This window comes from Anolis carolinensis, chromosome 4 (genome assembly GCF_035594765.1).
Source record: "Anolis carolinensis isolate JA03-04 chromosome 4, rAnoCar3.1.pri, whole genome shotgun sequence".
NCBI classification, from domain to species: Eukaryota; Metazoa; Chordata; class Lepidosauria; order Squamata; family Dactyloidae; genus Anolis; species Anolis carolinensis.
In genome coordinates, this window is record NC_085844.1 from 58,830,374 (window position 1) to 58,850,398 (window position 20,025).

Sequence of the window (20,025 nt, forward strand, 5' to 3'; positions counted from 1 at the left end):
ACTCTTCTTGACAAAGGAGCCATCTCCAGGTGCCGTACATCCGAGGCGAGACATTGTTTCTTTTTGAGATACTTTCTCATTGACAAACACAATGGTGGCCTCCACCCAATACTGGACTTAAGAGGTGTGAACCATTTCATAAGGCCGCGCATATTTAGTATGGTCACTTTCTCTGCCATCCTCCCCCTGCTGTGGCTGGGGACGTGGTTTGCGACAATTGACCTACGAGATGCCTACTTCCATATTTCTATAAGGAAGGACCATCGAAGATTCCTTAGTTTTTCCCTTGGAAGTGCCTTCTTTTCTTTCAGTGTCCTCTCATTTGGCCTTCATGTTTTCATGAAGAGTATGGCAGTGGTGGCGGCATACCTCCACCACAGGGAGATTACCATCTACCCCTACAGTCAAGCACCCGCCTACAGAGTGACATCTTTTTTACATTGTCCCTTTTGCAGGACTTGGACCTCATGATCAACTTCAAGAAGTCCAACTTGGTCCCGACCCAGCGTATCCATTTCATCGACTCGGTCGAGGAGAAAGCCTTTCTACCGGAGGACCGTTTCCGTGTCATCAGATCCATCATAAACATTGTGTGTGCCAAGCGTTATGCCCCGGCACTAGCCTTCCAGTCCCTTTTGGGCCATATGGCGTCTACCACTTTTGTCACGCCCTTTGCAAGACTTTGAATGCGCCCCCTTCAGTGCTGGTTCCTCCGGATACTCGACTCCCTCACCTCCGACCAAAGAACTCTGGTCTACTCCATGCGCGGGGTTCTCCAGTCCTAGTTATGGTGGGCATGCCATTCAGACAACCATGACCCACCCAGTGGTTGACGACAGACGCCTCCCAACAGGGTTGGGGAGCCCATCTTCAAGACTTTACAGTTTAGGGCAAGTGGAGTCGGAAAGGGGGAGCCCAGCACATCAATTATCTCAAATTGTTGGCCGTTGAGAAGCCCCTTCAGGTGTTCAAATCGGTGGTCTCCAGCCAAGTGATCCAGCTCTTGACAGACAACACCACAGTCAAGTTTTATGTGAACAAACAAGGAGGAACCTGGTCACGCAGCCTCCTCTACCTGACATTGAACATCTAGGAGTGGTGTGTCCGGAGGCGGATCCAGCTCACTGCGGTTCACCTTCCCGGGGAAGAAAACTGTCTTGCCAACGCCCTCAGCAGGGCTCCGGAGTTGAACCACGAGTGGCAACTGCACCGCTGCAAATTCCTCCCCACTCAGCATTGGGGCCAGCCCCTCCTAGACCTGTTTGCGTCCCCAGAAAACAAGCAGTGTGGCATGTTTTGTGCCAGGCTTGTCCCTGAACAGTTCCGTGGTGCATAGGGGATGCCTTCATGTTCAAGTGGACTCCGGGCCGAGTATACGCATTTCCTCCGACTCCCCTCATATCCAGAGTGGTGGCCAAGATAATTGCAGACAGCTGACTGTATCCTGGTCACCCCTTGGTGGCCGCGGCAACATTGGTTCGCTCCACTCCTGGAGGTCTCGGGGGAAGAATACGTTCACCTTCGTCTCAGCCCCAACTTATTGTCAATCAGAGAGGGCAGGATCCACCATCCAGACACGCGGTCCCTTTGCTTCATGGCGTGGAGGGTTTGGCCCCACGACTGCTCTCCACCGCGGTACAGCAGATAATTGGGGAAGTGCAAAAGCTGGCTACTAAGAAGGCTTACGATTATAAATGGTCCCGATTTGTGGAATTTCTAAAACCATCCAGGGTTGATCCCTTTACGGCCCCCACCTCATTAGTTCTGGATTTCTTAGTTCGCCTCTCTGACAAGGGACTCTCCCTCTCCTCCTTAAAATGTTATCTTGCAGCCATCTCCTAGCATAGGAGATGGAAGGGGGCCCGTCCTGCTTCCACGACCCGCTGATTCGGCTATTCCTAAAAGGCTATGCAAATTTGCACCCGCCATTGACGCCTCCTCCATCGGCCTAGAGCTTGAAGCTGGTCTTCTCCTAGCTGTCGAGACCCCCCTTCAAGCCCATGGCAACTTGTGATATTTCCCATCTGTCTTGGAAGACGGCCTTCCTTGTGGCTATAACATCAGCCAGGCGGGTGAGTGAGATCTGTGCACTCCACGTGGATCCTCCTTAACTGTGCTTCCACAAGGAAAAAGTTGTGCTCCTCCCGGATATCGCATTTCTACCTAAGGTGGTGTCCCGGTTTCACTTGTCTCAGGTCATTTCCCTACCAGCTTTCTTTCAGAACTCTGTTTCACCGCTTGAACAACAACTGCATTTGTTGGATGTTCGACGGGCCTTAGCCTTCCTACACTCAGAAGACTGCCCCACATAGAAAGTCTGTGAGATTATTTCTCAAGTATCAGAAAGACAACCTGGGCCTCCCAGTATCCCCTCAGCGGCTGGCATCGTGGATTGTGGCAACGATCAAACTGTCTTACCAAATGGCCAAAAAGGAGCTTCCCCCTCAGGTGTCAGCACAGTCAACCAGGGCAGTGTCAACATCTGCAGCCTTTCTCAAGGGAGTTCCTATAGATGACATCTGCCGGGCAGCCACTTGGGCTACGCCACTGACATTCGCCATCTACTACAGGCTGGATGCATTGGTGAGGAAGGATGCAGCCTTCAGCAGGGCGGTGCTTCGGAGGGCATGACCCTCTGCCTAAGGTTAGTAGCTTGTTAATCACCCATTTGTGTGTATTTCACAGACTACATGAAGAAGAATAACAAGTTGCTTACCTCTGTTTCTTCAAGTGTTAGTCTGTGAAATTCACACATCCCCGCCAGTCCTCCCTGCAGTGTTCATGCCTACATGTCATAGCTCCGCTTGCGGCTATGGAACTGAGGTGAAGGCCTGCCCTCGGGCATTTATAATACAAGGGGAGAGTGGCTGGGGCCTCAGCCAAAATGTTTCCATTTTAAAATGCTAGAAGATTCCAAATGGCTGCTCAGGCACAAAAGATAACCCGTTTGTGTGATTACACAGACTAACACTTGAAGAAACACAGTTACAGGTAAGCAACTTATTATTTTTAATCCTCTAACCAGGCCTTTACCTCACCTACGAAATGGAAGAAACTCTTTCAAGCCTATGGGAATACCCATATTTGCTAGGGACTTGCTGACATTTCCAGAACACACAGAGAACTGCCAGACAGGTAAATGCCATTAAGTGGGGAAAATGTTGAGTTGTGTTATTCAAAAAATAAACTTAGTGGCAACAGATAATTCAAGAAAGGTGAAAAAGAATATTCTCTAGGGCAGGGATTCTCAAACTGCCACGAAGCCCTTTTTGAAGCAAAAGTTTCTTGTTAAGCCCCAAGAAGTGTGTGTGTATGTATATGTATGTATGTATGTATGTATGTATATCAGGCATAGACAAACTTTGTGTTTTAAAATTTGACAGACAGACCAGTGGCAAATGAATGGAGAGTATTTGTATGAACTAACTGAAAAAACATGAACGAATTCCTATGCACACTGAACATATCTCGTTTGTAGTGCAAAAAAAGGAAAGAAAGAAAGAAAGAACAATACAATATTTGAAATGAAGAACAATTTTAATCAACACAAACTTAACAGTATTTTAGTGGAAGACCCCAGGGGCCATCCAGTCCAACCCCCTTCTGCCATGCAGGAAAAGCACAATTAAAGCACCCACAACAGATGGCCTTTGTAATACTACTACTACTACTACTACTACTACTACTAATAATAATAATAATAGGAGCAACCCCAGGAACCATCCGATCCAACTGCCTTTCTGCCATGCAGAATAGGCTTTCTAATAAAGTGTGCAATAGAGAGTGTTAATGATCATTACTGAAAAGATCAGTTGACAAAATTTCAGAAAGGCAGATTGGTCTAAATTTTCTTATATGTTAGATGACAAGATTATAATGATTTCCCCAATCCCTGAGGAATACGAACTCTTTATTGAAATAGTAAAAGCCTTCTCACAGGCTTCTATACTGAGAGGCTGTAGGACACACTGTCTTCAGGGTATTACTCCTGATATAGCTGCCTTGTTGGAAGATCCATGATGAAGACCCATTTATTGAGCAAACTCTTCAGGCAGCGCAGAACATTCTGTCATCCATCTCTGAAGCCAAGAAAGAACAGTGAGTAAAATTGATAACAAGTCAACATGGGTGGGAGTAGTCAGAAGGCGTGGAGACTATTAAGACGGTTGAGCAATGATCCTTCACAAACTAATACCCATGCCAACATAAAGGCAGACCAGATAGCACACCAACTTCTGAAGAACAGGAAACCCAAACTTGCCACCAAACAAGGAAAGAAACCAGTAGTCAATTGGATAGTGAGTACAACAACCTTTATGAACCTTTTACATCCACTGAATTGGAAATGGCTCTCAATAAATGTAAACATGGCAAAACAGCTGGCATGGATTATCTACAGATGGAACAAATTAAGAACTCAGCCCCAAAAGCGAGATGCTGGCTGCTTTTTTTTTTTCGTGTCAGGAGCAACTTGAGTCGCTTCTGGAGTGAGAGAATTGGCCGTCTGCAAGGACGTTGCCCAGGGGATGCCAGGATGTTTTGATGTTTTTACTATCCTTGTGGGAGGCTTCTCTCATGTCCCCGCATGGAGCTGGAGCTGATAGAGGGTGGGATTCGAACCTGGCAGCTTTCAGGTCAGCAACCCAACCTTCAAGTCACAAGGCTTTAGTCCACTACGCCATCGGGGGCTGGCTGCTGAAGCTGATGAACAACTGCATTGCATCCTATCAAATCTCTAAAATCTGGAGGAAAGCAAGATTCATAGCCATTTTGAAACCAGGCAAAGACCATAATGTTCCAAAAAGCTATAGACCAATCTCCTTGTGCCATCTTTATAAAGTTCTGGAGAGACTTACTCTGCATAGAATTATGGAAAAAATAGATCCATATATGATTCCACAACAAGCTGGTTTCTAGAAAAGGAAAAGCTGCACATCACAAGTATTGAATCTGACTCAGCACATAGCCCAAATGTGGCAGGCTAAAACTTGGAACCTCAAACAGTGGCTGATACCAGATGAATAACTTCCTCCTGGGCACACATAAGACTGAGCAACTTGGGAGACTCTGAACAGACTACTCTGATATCACGAGATGCAAAGCCAATCTTAAGAAATGGGCCTACAAAGTGGAGTCCACAACATGCTAGTGTGGAGAAGGACAAACCACTAACCACTTACTACAATACAGTCTGAGCCCTGCCACGTGCACAATGGAGGGCCTTCTTACAACGACACCAGAGGCAATCGAAGTGGCCAGTTTCTGATCAAAGGAAATTTAGCATAATACCAAGCCACATGCACAATGGAGGACCTTCTTACAACGACACCAGAGGCAATCGAAGTGGCCAGTTTCTGATCAAAGGAAATTTAGCATAATACCAAGCGTTTAACTTTGGGTTTTTTATGTATTATAATTGTATTCTCAATTAACTTCTGACATGATAAATAAATAACTGAAAAGAACTCTGGACTCCATCATCTGCCTTCATTCAAGAAATAACTCATGAGTTCATGGATTATTCCTCTGTGCTTCCAAGAATGATTATTCGTAGTAAGTACCAGCTCTTTTAATATTGATGTTCAGCTTCAGGGTGCACTAATGTCAAATGAAACTTGTTTATACAGTGATTTATATTTTTAATCTTGTTTTGAAGTCTCCCTCTTTCATTACTTTTGTAGTGTTTGGGATGCTCTTAGGAGAAACCATCATTGTTGACAATCTGGATGCTGCAAATCATTATAGAACAGAGGTGCGTATTATAAGATGTGATCAGATTTCACTTTTGACTTACCAAGAAGCTTGATTTATTTTCAAAACATTGCTAGTACCAGCACTCCTCTTCCTATTCCAAGAACACTCCTTATTTAAACATGAAGGTACTTTAAATAAAATTAATTTAAGGGATAGAAAGAAAGAGACGTATGCAGATTGATTTATTTTCAATGTGACCAAAATCTAATTTGGAACCATTTGCAACATAAGGTGTTTTGTGTTATAGCATTCATCAAGGCTGAAACTGTAATTGCGGTATAGTGTGTTTCAGCAGCAGTTTGGCATTGATCTGACAATGCCAAAGATTATTTGTCATTGGTATTGACATTTTGAGGAAGCAGGCTGTTTATGTAAGGGAAGAGCAGAGTCTTACTAAACTGCAGAAAACAAAATGTATTGTGTGGTTACTAGGTATCTTGCGAATGACTGAAGCTTGCATTGGAATTCAGGAACGTGTCACACTAGCCTATTCAACATAAAGCATTCTTTTCATTTGATAGCTTGGTATGCTTATAAAGCTTTTTTTTTTTTTTTGCAAATGTTGCTAAAGATTTGTAAGCATGCTTTTATTTATTTCGTGTCAAAAGCATTGGTACAGCAAATACATTTCAAATAATGGAAATAAAATAAAAAAGAAAAGAAATCACAAGCAACTAAATAGTTTTGGACCAAAAGCGGGCAACAGCAACCGCATTGTCTGTAGCTTTAAACAACAACTCCTCCGTACATGAGGCAGGGCATTGTGGGCAAGCATACATATGCTGAGTTGTTTGTTCAGCTCCACAGTCACACAAGGTGGAGGATTCCTCCAGGTAGTGCCACCTTGCCAAGTTGTCTTTTGATCTGCCCACTCCACTTCTGAGTCTGTTCAGGGACTTCCAAGTTGCCCATTCCTGGTTTGCCCCTGGAGGAAGACCCTCTTGGGGGGCCATCCAGTTAGAATTGCCAGGTTTAGCTGCCCAGAGGGACACCCTTGCTGTTGCTGGAGGAACATCAAGAGGAGTGGTGGTTCTCATGAAGCCCTTCCTTGATTTGAGTCTGGTGGGAGGAGGGTGAAAGCCATGCAGTGGGTGGCTTTCACAATGTTCGACCTTTTTTCTCTCACCGTTAGCAGTAACTTCCCGTCGCACGTCAGGAGGGGCAATGCCAGCTAACTTGTAGAGTTTATCAACAGGTGTAGGTTTAAGGCATCCCGTGATGATTCTGCATGTTTCATTCAGTGCTATGTCCACCTGCTTTGCATGGGCAGACTTGTGCCAAAGAGGACAGGCATACTCTGCAGTTGAGAAAGACAAGGCCAGGGCTGATGTTCTTATTACTTGTGGGTCTGCTCCCCATGCGCTGTCAGTCAGTTTCCGCAGGATGTTATTGCGTGCAGCTACTTTGTGCTTGGTGTTCATGCAGTGTTTCCTATATGTTAGTGTTCGGTCTAAGGTGACACCAAGGTATTTAGGATGGAAACAGTGTTCGAGCTCTTGGCCTTCCCAAGTAACTTTCAGTTTCCTGTTGGCTTCGCGGTTACGTAGGTGGAAAGCACACACTTGTGTCTTGGCAGGGTTAGGCTTCAGGTGGTTCTCTTTGTAGTAGCTGGAGAGATCTTTCAAGGCATTGGTGAGTTGCTTTTCAACTGTTTCAAAATCTTTTGCTTGTGTTGTAAGGCCAAGGTCATCAGCATATATAAAGCTCTTTGTGAGTGGTGGTAGTGGCTGATCGTTCGTGAAGATGTTAAATAAGGTTGGTGCAAGAACGCTGCCTTGGGGTAAACCATTCTTTTGCCTCCTCCATCTGCTTTTCTGGCCCTGAAACTCCACATAGAAGCTGCGGTTTTCTAAGAGGGTCTGGACAGTTTTTGTAAAGTCAAAGTCCCAGGTGATATGGTAGACTTTATGCAGCATTTTTCTATGTTGCACCGTGTCATAGGCTGCCGTAAGGTCCACAAAAAAAAAGCATTGGATGAATGTAAGCATGCTCAGTTACATTGATACAAAGAAGTATCTTCTCCCCCTGGGGGAGAAGAGCGGTATATAAATTAAATAAATAAATAAATAAATAAATAATAAGTAGACAAGTAAATGTCAGTGATGCTGCTGTCTTAACAGAATTTAAGTTTCAAGACTTAGTTCCAGTTCTTAGTCAGCAGCAACTTGCTTTTATTGTTATCTGGATAGCTTGTGTAGGTCACAAACTCTGTGGTTTCCTTCTTACACCAGCCAGAGAATGAAACATTGCACACCCATCTGAGAAATGGCTGACTTTTGCCTATATTCTATCCAATCTTCTTCAATTGCGTTTCTTTACTATGTTATATATTTAGCTCCCGTTTTTTTTCTTTCCTGTTCCTACACCTTTTGTCTTTATTCTCTAGTTATTCAATTCTTTAGCTTAGATATGAAGGGAAACTGAAATAAGAAAACAGAGGAGGTGACTTTGGGTCACATGATTTCTCTAAGCAGTAAATGGTGTAAACCAAATTAGTGGATTCCTTCTTACAACCAATCTAGAATGGAGATTCATGGTAGGTATCCAGTGTTCCATTTTATCCCTATATTTTTAATTTCAAGAAAGGGGCTTAATACTTTCAGGATGTGCAACCATTTCTGACTATCAGAATATTTTTTTTAAGGTACATTACCTGTTTTCTCCAGTGTAGTAGGCAACGTTTACCAATCATACCCTGACATAATAAAATATATATTCTTGAGGGATATTTTAAATATTAATAACTAATTTTAAGCAATAGCTTTAGATAACTACCTTTCAACAGGAAGCAACATTGAACCTTAAAAGGTATCTAAATCTCTGATTTGTCACTGATTAATGGGATTTTACTTCTATGTGTACAGGTTGTGAAAATTTCACATTGCCCAACTTTACTGACAAGAGAAGGAGACAGAATTCGCAGCAATGGCAAGTTTGGAGGCCTTCAAAATAAAGCCCCTCCCATGGATAAACTTCGAGGGATGGTTTTTGGAGAACCTCTTCCAAAGCGTTACAATATTCTCTCTGAGCAGATAGGTATGTTCAAAGATCTATTCAATTATTTCATTGATATCCAGCCTTTCTCCTACCACTTTATATTCAAGCCCAGTCACATACAATATATACAGATGTGTGGGAGGACCTCAACAGAAGTGCATGTATCTCTAGGAATCTGAGATGTAAATTTAACTGTTTGTTTACACTCGAAGTTCATCATCATCATCATCATCATTTAATTACTTATTAATCGCCCTCCATCCAAGATGCTCTAGGCAATTTACAAGATAAAATTGTAAAGGATAAAAATACATATATACAAATATTGATAAAATTAACATAGATTAAAAGCTCTAGTAAAGAGCCAGGTCTTGAGTGCTAGGGTAAAAGGCCCTAACTCACGCATGGCTCTCATATAGGGCGGCAATGCATTCCATAAGGCAGGGGCAGAAATAGAAAAAGCTCTGCGTCTGGTCCTTTCCAAGTGCACTTCTCTAGGACCCAGTATATAAAGTAAGTCATGTTGGGATGGTCGTTGCGACCTCCGATGATGGGAGAAGGAGAGACGGTCCCTAAGGTACGATGGGCCCTGGCCGTAAAGAATTTTAAAGATCAGAACGAGCATCTTAAATAGACCACGGTAATCAGTTGGAAGCCAATGCAGATGCTGCAGCACTGGTGTTATATGGCATTTCATGGGTGTTCTTGTGAGTAGCCTGGCTGCCGCATTCTGAACAATACGGAACTTTCGGGTCGTGAACATCGGAAGGCCAACATACAGCGTTGCAATAGTCCAGCCTAGATGTGACTGTGGCATGGATGACTGTTGCCAGAGCCCCATCAGATAGATAGGGTGCCAGTTGCCTTGCTTGTCATAGATGGAAAAAGGCCTGTTTGCTAGCAGCAGCGACCTGAGCTTCCATTGTCAGCTGCGAATCCAAAATGACACCCAGGCTCTTAACGGTAGGCGAAGGAGATAGGGCAGCACCATCGAAGGTGGGTAGCAAATGGGTCAGACCAGTTGAGCGGCCATGCCAGAGAATCTCAGTCTTCACCGGGTTCACCTTCAGTCTACTAGCACGTAGCCAGTTCAACAGGGCCTCCAGGCATAAGGTGAAATTGTCTGGTATTGACGTTGCTCCAGGCTCCAAGCGCAGAAGGAGTTGGGTGTTATCCGCATATTGATAGCAATCTAGGCCGAAACTCCGAGCCAAACTAGCAAGGGGTCTAACGTAGATGTTGAAGAGAAGAGGGGAGAGAATTGCACCTTGGGGTACCCCACATTGGAGGGAAGCTGTCAGAGACTTGATCCATATACTCCACGCATTGGCTCTGGTTTCAGAGAAATTAGTTGAACCAATTGAGGGCCTGACCGCGAACTCTGGACATGGCGAGACGGTGAATCATTAGATCGTAGTCAACGGTGGCAAACGCTGCGGTAAGGTCGAGAAGTACCAGTAGCGCTGATCCGCTGCTATCAGACTGGCGATGGAGTTCATCTGTAATGGCAACCAGGACTGTCTCCGTCCCATGGCCAGGGCGGAAGCCTGACTGGAAAGGGTCCAGGCCGGCTGTATCGTCCAAAAATTGTTGCAATTCTCCCAGTACAGCCCGCTCTATCATCTTACCTAAGAATGGAAGGTTGGAGATCGGACGATAATTGGCAATGGTTGTGGGATCCAAGCTAGGCTTCTTTAGCAAAGGACGAACCCTTGCCTCTTTTAGGTTGTCCGGGAAGACCCCTTGTTCAAAAGAGCCATTGATTATATTACTCAACGGATCGAGTAGACCTTCCAGGCAGCTCTTCACCAACCAAGAGGGGCATGGATCAAAGGAACAGGTGGTTGGTTTTGCAACAGCCAGGATTCTAGCGACATCATCCCTGTCAAGCAGAGTAAATCGGTCAAAGATAGGCCCACTAAGCGGCCACAAAGTCTCGAGCTCTCTCAAGGTATCAACTATAGGGGCAGTTCCTGCCGAAGCACGGTGATTTTATCAGTGAAAAACTTCTGGAATGCCACTGCTGTGAGAGCCGTGGGTGCTGGGTTTTGGACTAAGGGAGCCGGAGTGGTCAGAGCACGAACAATTTTGAATACTTGTGCTGAGCGCGATCTAGCAGAGGCTATTAAGGAGGAATTGTAAGATTTTTTTGGCATCCTTGATGGCTGATTCATAGGACCTGCGAAAAGCCTTGAAAGCGGACAGTGACACCTCGTCGGGTTTCCGTCGCCACTGACTTTCCAGCCGCTTTCATGCTTGCTTCATCGTCCATAGCTCATTAGTGTACCGGGGGGGTGAGGGCGAAGGAGGCATCTGGGGACAATCTTATCCAAGGCAGCCAACAAACTGACATTCCAGTTGTCGACTAGCTCATTGAGAGTGGTGCGCACAGTTCCCAGGCCCTTAAGGGCATTCAAGAACCTAGCAGGTTCCATGTGTTTCCTAGTTGTTTTTAATAATATTTTAAACTATACCATATAAAATATTATTTATTTTGTCGGTTTTAGAATAAAAGTATTTGTACCTTTTATGTTAGTTCCATGTTTTATTTACTTTTTAGATCTCCTTCAGCAATACCGTACAGCTGTTTTGAGACTTTATAAAGTAAAAACAGAACTTGAAGATCAAGAAAAAACCATGAATACTCCAGAAATGCTAAAAAAGAAAGAACAGCTTGCTGATCAAGAGAAGACTCTCAAGTCAATAGAGCAGGAATTAGGTATATGATGTATTATATTCATCTCATATATGCAGAGAGTAAACAAATCTGAATGTCCTAAATCAGTGGTATCAAACGTGTGGCCCTCCAGCTGTTTTGTACTTCAGCTGCCAGAATTCCTGACCATTAAACAAGCTGACTAGGGCCCAAACAGCAGGAGCGTCACAAGATTGACACCTCTGCCATAAATCTTATTGTTAGTTTTAGCTAGAATAAACCTACTGAATCAATTGCTGGAAAATAAGTCAATCCTTAAATAAACACTATTGATTCAATGGGTCTCCTCTCATTACGATTAGCATTCAGATTTAGGCCATATCATTATTTTAATTATGTATATTCAAGTGGAATCTGTTACAGTAAGTTTAGAAATTTGCAATAGAACCCTTTAAAATCATTTGCTCTAATAAAAAATCCCAGATACGTACTGCCTGATTAGGTATTTTAGCACAACACAGTATTTAAAATATAATGAAATGTCAGATTGTAAACATACCTGTCCCCTGATCCATCAACTGGTTATTCTTATGGACAGAAAGGGGTGTTTCACACTGTGTCAATCTTCCTTTCTCTCTGCACCTCCCACCCTAGTCTCCCATGCCACTTTGGAATGTCCATCAGCCCTCTGGAAAAATTTTAGGACCATGTAGGATGCAGGAAGGTGGTGGAATTAGTTAAGAAATACACACAATTTCTGCTTAAATGAACATCTAATCTGTAAAGTTTTGATTTGGATCCAATCCATAGCTGTAGTTGGTATCATCCCCTTTCCATGTACAAAAATATTCAAGAATGAGGAGAGAACAATTCCATCGATAAATGGGCAGGTGCTTCTTTTCATTTTCAAAAATGCAAACAACAATAAGGTTTTGGTATACAAAATCTTTTATCTCACTCATGTTATCTGCTGCAGGACTCCAGATAGTCACAACTTGGAAAAAGCTAGAGAGTTTGACAATAAAGAATCTATTAAATAGGATGTGGACTATAAGACTATTGGAAAAGCTAACTTTTAAACAAATATTAACAAAAGGAGAAATAGAAAATCTATTTGATAGTACATGGAAGCCATTGATTAGCTTCATGTGTAAAAGTAATGGTGAATTCACACCACCAGATGATCAAGTCTTTTACACATGATTAAGAAAGACTGGATAAACAATTAGACAATTATCATGACAATTATATGTAATGGATGAAACTAGAACAGTAGTATAGAACTGACAGAGCTCTATTGTATATAACACTATAAGAATGATGGGGTAGGGGTGGGAGGTGTATAGATCTGGGAATAGATGGTGTAACAAGGCAACTGTATTGTGTGAAATGTTTTGAAATTAATAAATCTTTTAAAAAAATAAATGGGCAGATTCTAAGGCCTCATAATACATACTGCCAGGACATGTGGGCAGCAGAGAGTAGCATGATGAAAATTCTGCAAGGCAAATTAAACTGATGGCTTGTGCATTTGGATCCCACTCCTTTTACCACTGACCAGAGTTAAGCAGGAATTGTGCCAGTTCCAAACTAGGGTCAGCATTACCAAATGTGTATGGCTCCTGTTCAATTTCAAGCAGCCGTACACATTTAGGTTAAAATCTGAAAGGGATTGGTTGCCTCCATTGTGACATATCAATTGGCTATCCTGCCAACTTAACTGTTAGAAATGGTGAAATAAGTTTTATTTTGGAAAATGTGTTTGCTGTGATGCGTATTGACCAAGTTCAGTTGTACAAACACACAGCAGCAACAGACATGGATTGGGTTTTTCTCTGTAATGAGTAGTGTTTGAAATATTGTTTTCATGATCTGTATAGGTATGACTTCACCAGCTCAAGGCACCACATCATCGCTTCCCCCAGGAGAAAATGATTTAACTGAAAGTCCAAGTCCACCAAAAAGAATGCGGAGGATTGTATAGGTTTGTTTTTCAGATGCATATTAAAATAGACCATGCATGGGCAAACTTCGATCTTCCAGGTGTTATGGACTTCATCCGGCTGTTAGGAATTGTGGGAGTTGAAGTCTAAAACACCTGGAAGGCCAAAGTTGGCCAATGCCTGAAATAGACATGTTTACAGAATGGTTCTCCCTCCCCACTAAGAGTTTACTTTCCTCATGGAAGGGCTGATGTAGTTCCACTTAAAGCATCCTAAGGTTTAAAAAATGACACCCCACCCCTCAAAATTATTCCCATCTTTGATTCAAGGGGAAACATGCCATGTAGGAGGCATATTTGAGGAATCTCAGTTGTGTATAGAGAAAATGGCTTTAGATAGTTACACCTAGATAACACTCTCAAACAACTGTTCTGTTAAAAGTGGAACAGACTGCACTTGATACATTACTATTAGACTTATTTGCTTCTGAAAGGAATTCCAAACTAAAAAGGTTTCTTTCTTTAGACAGAGACAGAAATGCAGAGCAAAACAATATTTTAGCAGTATAATGGATGGTAATTATATGTACTTTTATCCTGGTTAATTTCCTCCCAATTTCAAGAAGATAATTTGATTTGATCCATGATCTTCAAACAACCTTTATTTTCTATTCTTCAAAATCCTCTCTATTTGTAAGACTTATTATTGCTGTTTTGAATTAGTAATAAACAGAATCTGTAGCATATAGCAAAAAGACAAGGGGTATTTTAAAACAAATTTCAATTACTTTCATTTTTTAAATGACTTGTCTATTTTTTGTAGTCCAGAAGAATGGGTTTCATCGTCTCCTGTGAAGAAACAGCAGCAAACAGTAACTATAACATCAGACGTTAATGTAACATCTCGAAAAAACACAGAATAACTAGATTTGCTTAAAAGTAACTATATATTTAAATATGTAAATGTTGAAGGAACAGGTTGTTACTATCATTAATACTTTTATACTGATTGTGAATTCTTATTTGAAGCAACAGCTTACTTAATTTTGAATACTTTTTATTTCAATGTCCCGCATTTATTAGACTTCAATATGTGGAAGTATAAAAACACATTATTTATGAAAAGTTTCAAATTTTGCAATAAAAATATTGCAATACTATATGAATTGTTAATACGATACAGCATTATTAATTTACATTGCTGGATGTGACAAATTCTCTTTTTTGGAAAACCTTATGTAGACTATACCACTGTAAACAGTTTTATATGTACCAAGTAAAAATATACAATTTAAATATGAATTTAATGACAACTTGTGTCCATATGCAAAGTTCTTAAGCACTGTCCCTATTTAAACTAAGTTAATAATGAGGCGCTGAAGCTAAGGATGCGAGTATTGTGAAGACTGATAAGACAATTTATCTTTTACATATTAGTTATCAAAAGCTATTTGCAGTTAGACAGTTAATACCATGGAAATCATGAAACACTGAGCATCATCTCAGGCTTAACCTCCATTAGAAAAACCAACACCAAGAATAAAAAAACTGTATGAAAACATGGACACAAGTAACTTTACTTGGTGTACATTGATTTCTTATATTAATAAAACAAAAAAAATCAAGCACCAACCATTCATGGTCATATGTGAAATAATGCATTTGGTTGAAATAAACAATAACAACCGGTTCCCAAAAATATACATTATAGGAATGTTTTACAGTGGTGTTACTTTGTAAGCCTTGTTTCATGAATTGTATTTCATATTGGTTTTTGATAAAGATTATTTTTTAAAACTGGCCACTGCTCTCTGATTGTAAGGCATACTGGTTTTTCATGATAAAATATCATCTAAATGTTCTTCAAACAGAAAGCCAGCATGTCCTGTGATGAAGAAGCCATCATTGAGTTGGCTTAATATAATGTTACTCTTACATTTTTTTAGTAAGTAAGGGTCCCGTAAACCTTCTGTGAAGTATGACTCTAAATGTTCCCGACACAGAAAATAAACTAGTTGCAGGTTGTGCTGCACTGCAATTATATTTTCATGACAAGATTATAGGTTTGACTCTTGTGTAGATTTTCAAATACTAACACCATTATCCTAAATTACAGGTTGTGCTTTTTTGAAGTATGGGAAATGTTAGCCTTCAGAACAACAATCAGTGATTGTGAGCCCCATGCTAATTCCCCATTTTAAAAGCTGTAGAATAGAGATGAATTAGCTGCACTGAATATTGCATAGTTACAGATCCTAAATATTTTACATATATGAAATTCATAGAACACTACTTGATCTGAGAAAGCCAGGACAAACAGTCTAGAAACAAACAGTCACAACCTCTGAGGATGCCTGCCATAGATGTGGGTGAAACGTCAGGAGAGAATGCTTCTGGAACATGGCCACACAGCCCGAAAGACATACAACAACCCAGTCTAGAAACTGTCAAATGGTTTGTCTTTCTTGTTTGTATGCAGAGATGGATTTGAGAACATTAGATGGCTCTGTAATTTGGCATTGTCAGAGAATCTGGCTACCTCACTATTAAACCCCAGATGAAGGTCTTTTAGAAGCTTAAGCAACGTACACCCCAGTAGAGTTCAGAAGACTGTTAGTCATTTCAGAAGTGAATTTTCTGTTCTTTTGTCCTTTATCTATAACCTGTATGCCCAAGAGAGGGAGAATGGCTTGGTGTATATACTTAAGAGCTTTCCACCTCAACATTTGACTACTGGAATAGTTTTGGAAATATGAAGTGAATGTTGATGTTCTCTGGAGGGCATGGAAGAGCAATGATTAATCCACATATGTGAAACACTTTATAATTGACAAATATAGGTCAGCACAGGTAGACTTCAAGCAAACTGTGGGTGCATCTACACTGTAGAATTAATGCATCTTGGTGCCACTTTAACTGCTATGGGGCAATGCTAAAGAATTATGGAAGTTGTAATTTTACAAGTTTTTTGGCCTTTCCTATCAAAGGGTGCTAGTCCCTCACCAAGCTGAAACTCCCAGGACTCCATAGCACCATTGTGTCTGATCTCGGAAGCTAAGCAGGGTAATCGCTGGTTAGTATTTTGATGGGAAACCAACAACAGCAATAGATGCTTTATACTATCTTTCAGAGTAAGGAACTGGAAAAACCACATCTGAACGTTCTTTGGTTAAGAAAACCCTATGAAATGCATGGTGTCAACATAAGTTGACAAGCGACTCAAAGACACACACATACATCACATGTAGTTCTTTGTAATTCCAGTTATTTAAAAATAACACTTTGTCTTTCACATTAATCAAAAATGAAGTTACCTTTCTGTTTAAACCAGAGCTGACAACTAAGGAGGGCCTGGTGACCATTTTACAATTCCCCCAAACCGTCATCTACACCACCCTTTCCAATGTAACCAGAAGTGACTGGAAGTTTCCAAGTTGAAAAGAGAATATATTCTAATCTAATTCCCTCCTTTGCCACCTTAATGGTTTGGGAGGGCAATAGAGAGAAATGTGTCTAGAGGAAAGTGCATCAAGCCAACCCTGACTGGGACTGCCTTCCACCTGGAAACCAATGTCCTTACTGCGGAATATTTATTTCATGTCAAAAGCATTGCATAACAAATACATTTTAAAATGATGAAAAAAAGAGGAAATCACAAGCAACTAAATAGTTTTAGACCAAAAACGGGCAACAGCAACCGCATTGTCCGTAGCTTTAAACAACTCCCCCACGGAAAGAGCCTCCCCGAAGATTGAGTAAGATTCAGTCGGGCGTCCCCTGGGCAACGTTTCTTGTAAGCGGCCAATCTTTCCACACCCAAAAGCATTGGATGAATGGATGAATACCAAAAGTCTTTATCAAGACCATTGCTAACGATTATAATGAAGCTGTGCCTGAGGAGAAGAATGACATGGAGGACACCTGCCCAATGAGGGAGGGAGCTGAAGGGCACTCTTAACACACAATAAACCCCATCTACACCAAGGCTGTCTTGGGCTCAGGGAAGGAGTGGAAGGGCTGCTTCACGGTGCTTCTTCATCAGGCTGAGGCTGGTGAACACTCTTGCACAGCTTCCAACTGGACTCACACATGCGGCCTTCAAAATCATCCCCTCAACTTTTACGTGTGCCGATCCCAGTTGGAGGTTTTGAAGGCTGTGGATGAGGCTAGTTCACCAGCCCCAACATGATAGAGAGGTGTGATTTCCCCTTGGCTGTTGGCCATTCTGCCTGCCTGCCTGCCTGTCTCTGTGATGCAACCTTTCCTGTGCCATTAGGCCTGTCATCCTTTTGTTGACTTAATGTGCCATTGAATCTAATCTGCAGTGCTACTTTGGCAATGTAATATAGCTCAAAAAAAGCGGTGCATTAGACTTGAATAAATATGGTATCTTGCACCATGCTACCAAAGAGAAAACTATTACAAGTTGTAATCCTTTTTTTCTACTGTTTTAAGTTGCAACTGCAATTACAATAAAAAAGGTAAAGGTTTTCCCCTGATGTTAAGTCCAGTCCTGACCGACTCTGGGGGTTGGTGCTCATCTCCATTTCTAAGCCAAAGAGCTGGCGTTGTCCGTAGACACCTCCAAGGTCATGTGGCCAGCATGACTGCATGGAGCGCCATTACCTTCCCGCCGGAGCAGTACCTATTGATCTACTCACATTTGCATGTTTTCGAACTGCTAGGTTGGCAGGACCTGGGGCTAACAGCAGGCGCTCATTCCGCTCCTGGGATTTGAACCTGGGACCTTTTGGTCCACAAGTTCAGCAGCTCAGTGCTTTAACACACTGTGCCACCAGGGGCCCCCACAATTACTATATTAAACAATATTTTTTCAGCAAACCTAATGATGGGTCAAGCAGCAGTATATAAGGCTAATTAATTTATTAATTTGGGAGGGTAGAAAACTGAACATTTGTTTGATTTTTTTTTTTTACATTTCAGTGTGCCCAATGAATCTTTTTCCATAACTTTAGAGCATATATTAGAAATGAAGAGGAACTGTTGTTTTCCTTTGGGTATAAAACACATGTATCCAGACTGAAGAGATTTTACCGGAAGGCTATTTATAATGTAGTCATATGTATAAATTAATCCAGTTTAAGAAACCTGCACTATATAAACCTATTCTGACATTACTGGTGGAGGAATATTTTGTTTTGTGAGCAGACATGACTGTTTATACGTGGGTTTAGTACTAATTCTAAAAAGAGAAGAAACAAACAAAAGAGTCATAAGGCTCATATCTGCGTAATGAGGTCCATATGATTGCTTTCCAAAGACAGTTTGCCATTTATGGCAGCAATGTAAATTCTAGGCTTGTACTCAAGAATACAATTTAAAGCAACCCATTTATCATTTCTTATTCCATAGTGTTTCAGGATTGTTGTTTTTTTTACAGCCCAGACAGACATTTGTAAACTATGTAAGACTTAAACTGAGCCAAGACCAACTCAGACTTTTGGACGACACCATCCAAAATCCCGTCATGATCATTGAACATGGCTGAGGAAATCTGGGGGTTACAATCACAAAGTAAGTTTCACAAGCTCTGTTTCAGCATTAGAATACATTTATATATACATTTTCATGTCTCGGACTAGAGCCGATCAGTGAGCCAACATGCTGTCAAAACTCAACTTTTTCTTGTAGTAAATTATACATCTTCTGAGGCTTACTAGAAATGGGTTGTGAAATTTATGAGATTAAGCAACACAAGGTACTAATCTACCAAGGAAAGGGAAGACTTAGAAAATACTGTTCTCCTTGAATCTACCTAATAATCTACTTTATCACCTGTTTAAAACTTCATGAGAGCTGGCATCATGTACTGTTTGAATGTTGGATTAGAACTCTCGAGATCAGACTTCAAAATTCCCACTTGGCCATGAAAGCTTGCTAGGTGACCTCAGATAAGTCACTCTCTGGAGCTGCAAAGAGAGGCAAACCAGCTCTGAGCAAATCTTTCCCAGAAATCCCCATGATAGGATTACCTTAGGGTCACTATAAACTGGAAATGACTTGACTTTTTTAAACCTTCCATTTTAAGCAACTGTTAAAGAGATAATAACCTGTGTTTCATCACTCTGGTTTCTGTCCTAAAAGACATAATCCCATTAATCTGGGATTGTAGATAGGTACCTGTGCCCAGAATGTATCCCTTGCATTCTTAATTTCATAAATAAAAGCACTTCCAACATATTTGCAGACATTGGTCCAAAAAGTGGTGTACTCCCAAACAAAAAGCTTTGCATCTTTGCACCTTAAAATATTCTTGCAGCTTTTAATTTTGCATATTATAAATCACTAGCTGTGCCCGGCCACGCGTTGCTGTGGCGAAGTATGGTGGTATGGGAAATAAAGTATTGAGGAATTGGTGGTAAAGGGTAAAGGTTTTCCCGTGACATTAAGTTCAGACGTGTCTGACTCTGAGGGTCATCTCCATTTCTAAGCCGAAGAGCTGGCGTCCGTAGACTCCTCCAAGGACATGTGGCATGACTGCATGGAGCCGTGTTACCTTCCCGCCGGAGCAGTACCTATTGATGCACTCACATTTGCATGTTTTCGAACTTCTGGGTTGGCAGAAGCTGGGGCTAACAGTGGGGGCTCTCTCCGCTCCCCCAATTCAAACCTGCGGCCTTTCGGTCCAGAAGTTCAGCAGCTCAGCGCTTTAACA

The 20,025-nt window shown here is 41.6% G+C and overlaps 1 protein-coding gene across 2 annotated transcripts in view; it reads left to right on the forward strand.

The window, feature by feature from the left end:
• The window catches only part of smchd1 (structural maintenance of chromosomes flexible hinge domain containing 1), a 114,324-nt gene extending 99,175 nt beyond the window's left edge, over nucleotides 1–15,149 (forward strand). For both annotated transcript variants that reach the window (XM_062980466.1, XM_062980467.1), the window contains 6 exons: nucleotides 3,026–3,135; nucleotides 5,682–5,752; nucleotides 8,619–8,790; nucleotides 11,312–11,470; nucleotides 13,288–13,391; nucleotides 14,173–15,149. In XM_062980466.1, coding sequence (XP_062836536.1) covers nucleotides 3,026–3,135; nucleotides 5,682–5,752; nucleotides 8,619–8,790; nucleotides 11,312–11,470; nucleotides 13,288–13,391 — 616 coding nt within the window. In that variant the 3' untranslated portion in view covers nucleotides 14,173–15,149. The remainder of the gene's footprint in view (nucleotides 1–3,025; nucleotides 3,136–5,681; nucleotides 5,753–8,618; nucleotides 8,791–11,311; nucleotides 11,471–13,287; nucleotides 13,392–14,172) is intronic.
• Nucleotides 15,150–20,025: the final 4,876 nt, after the last annotated feature.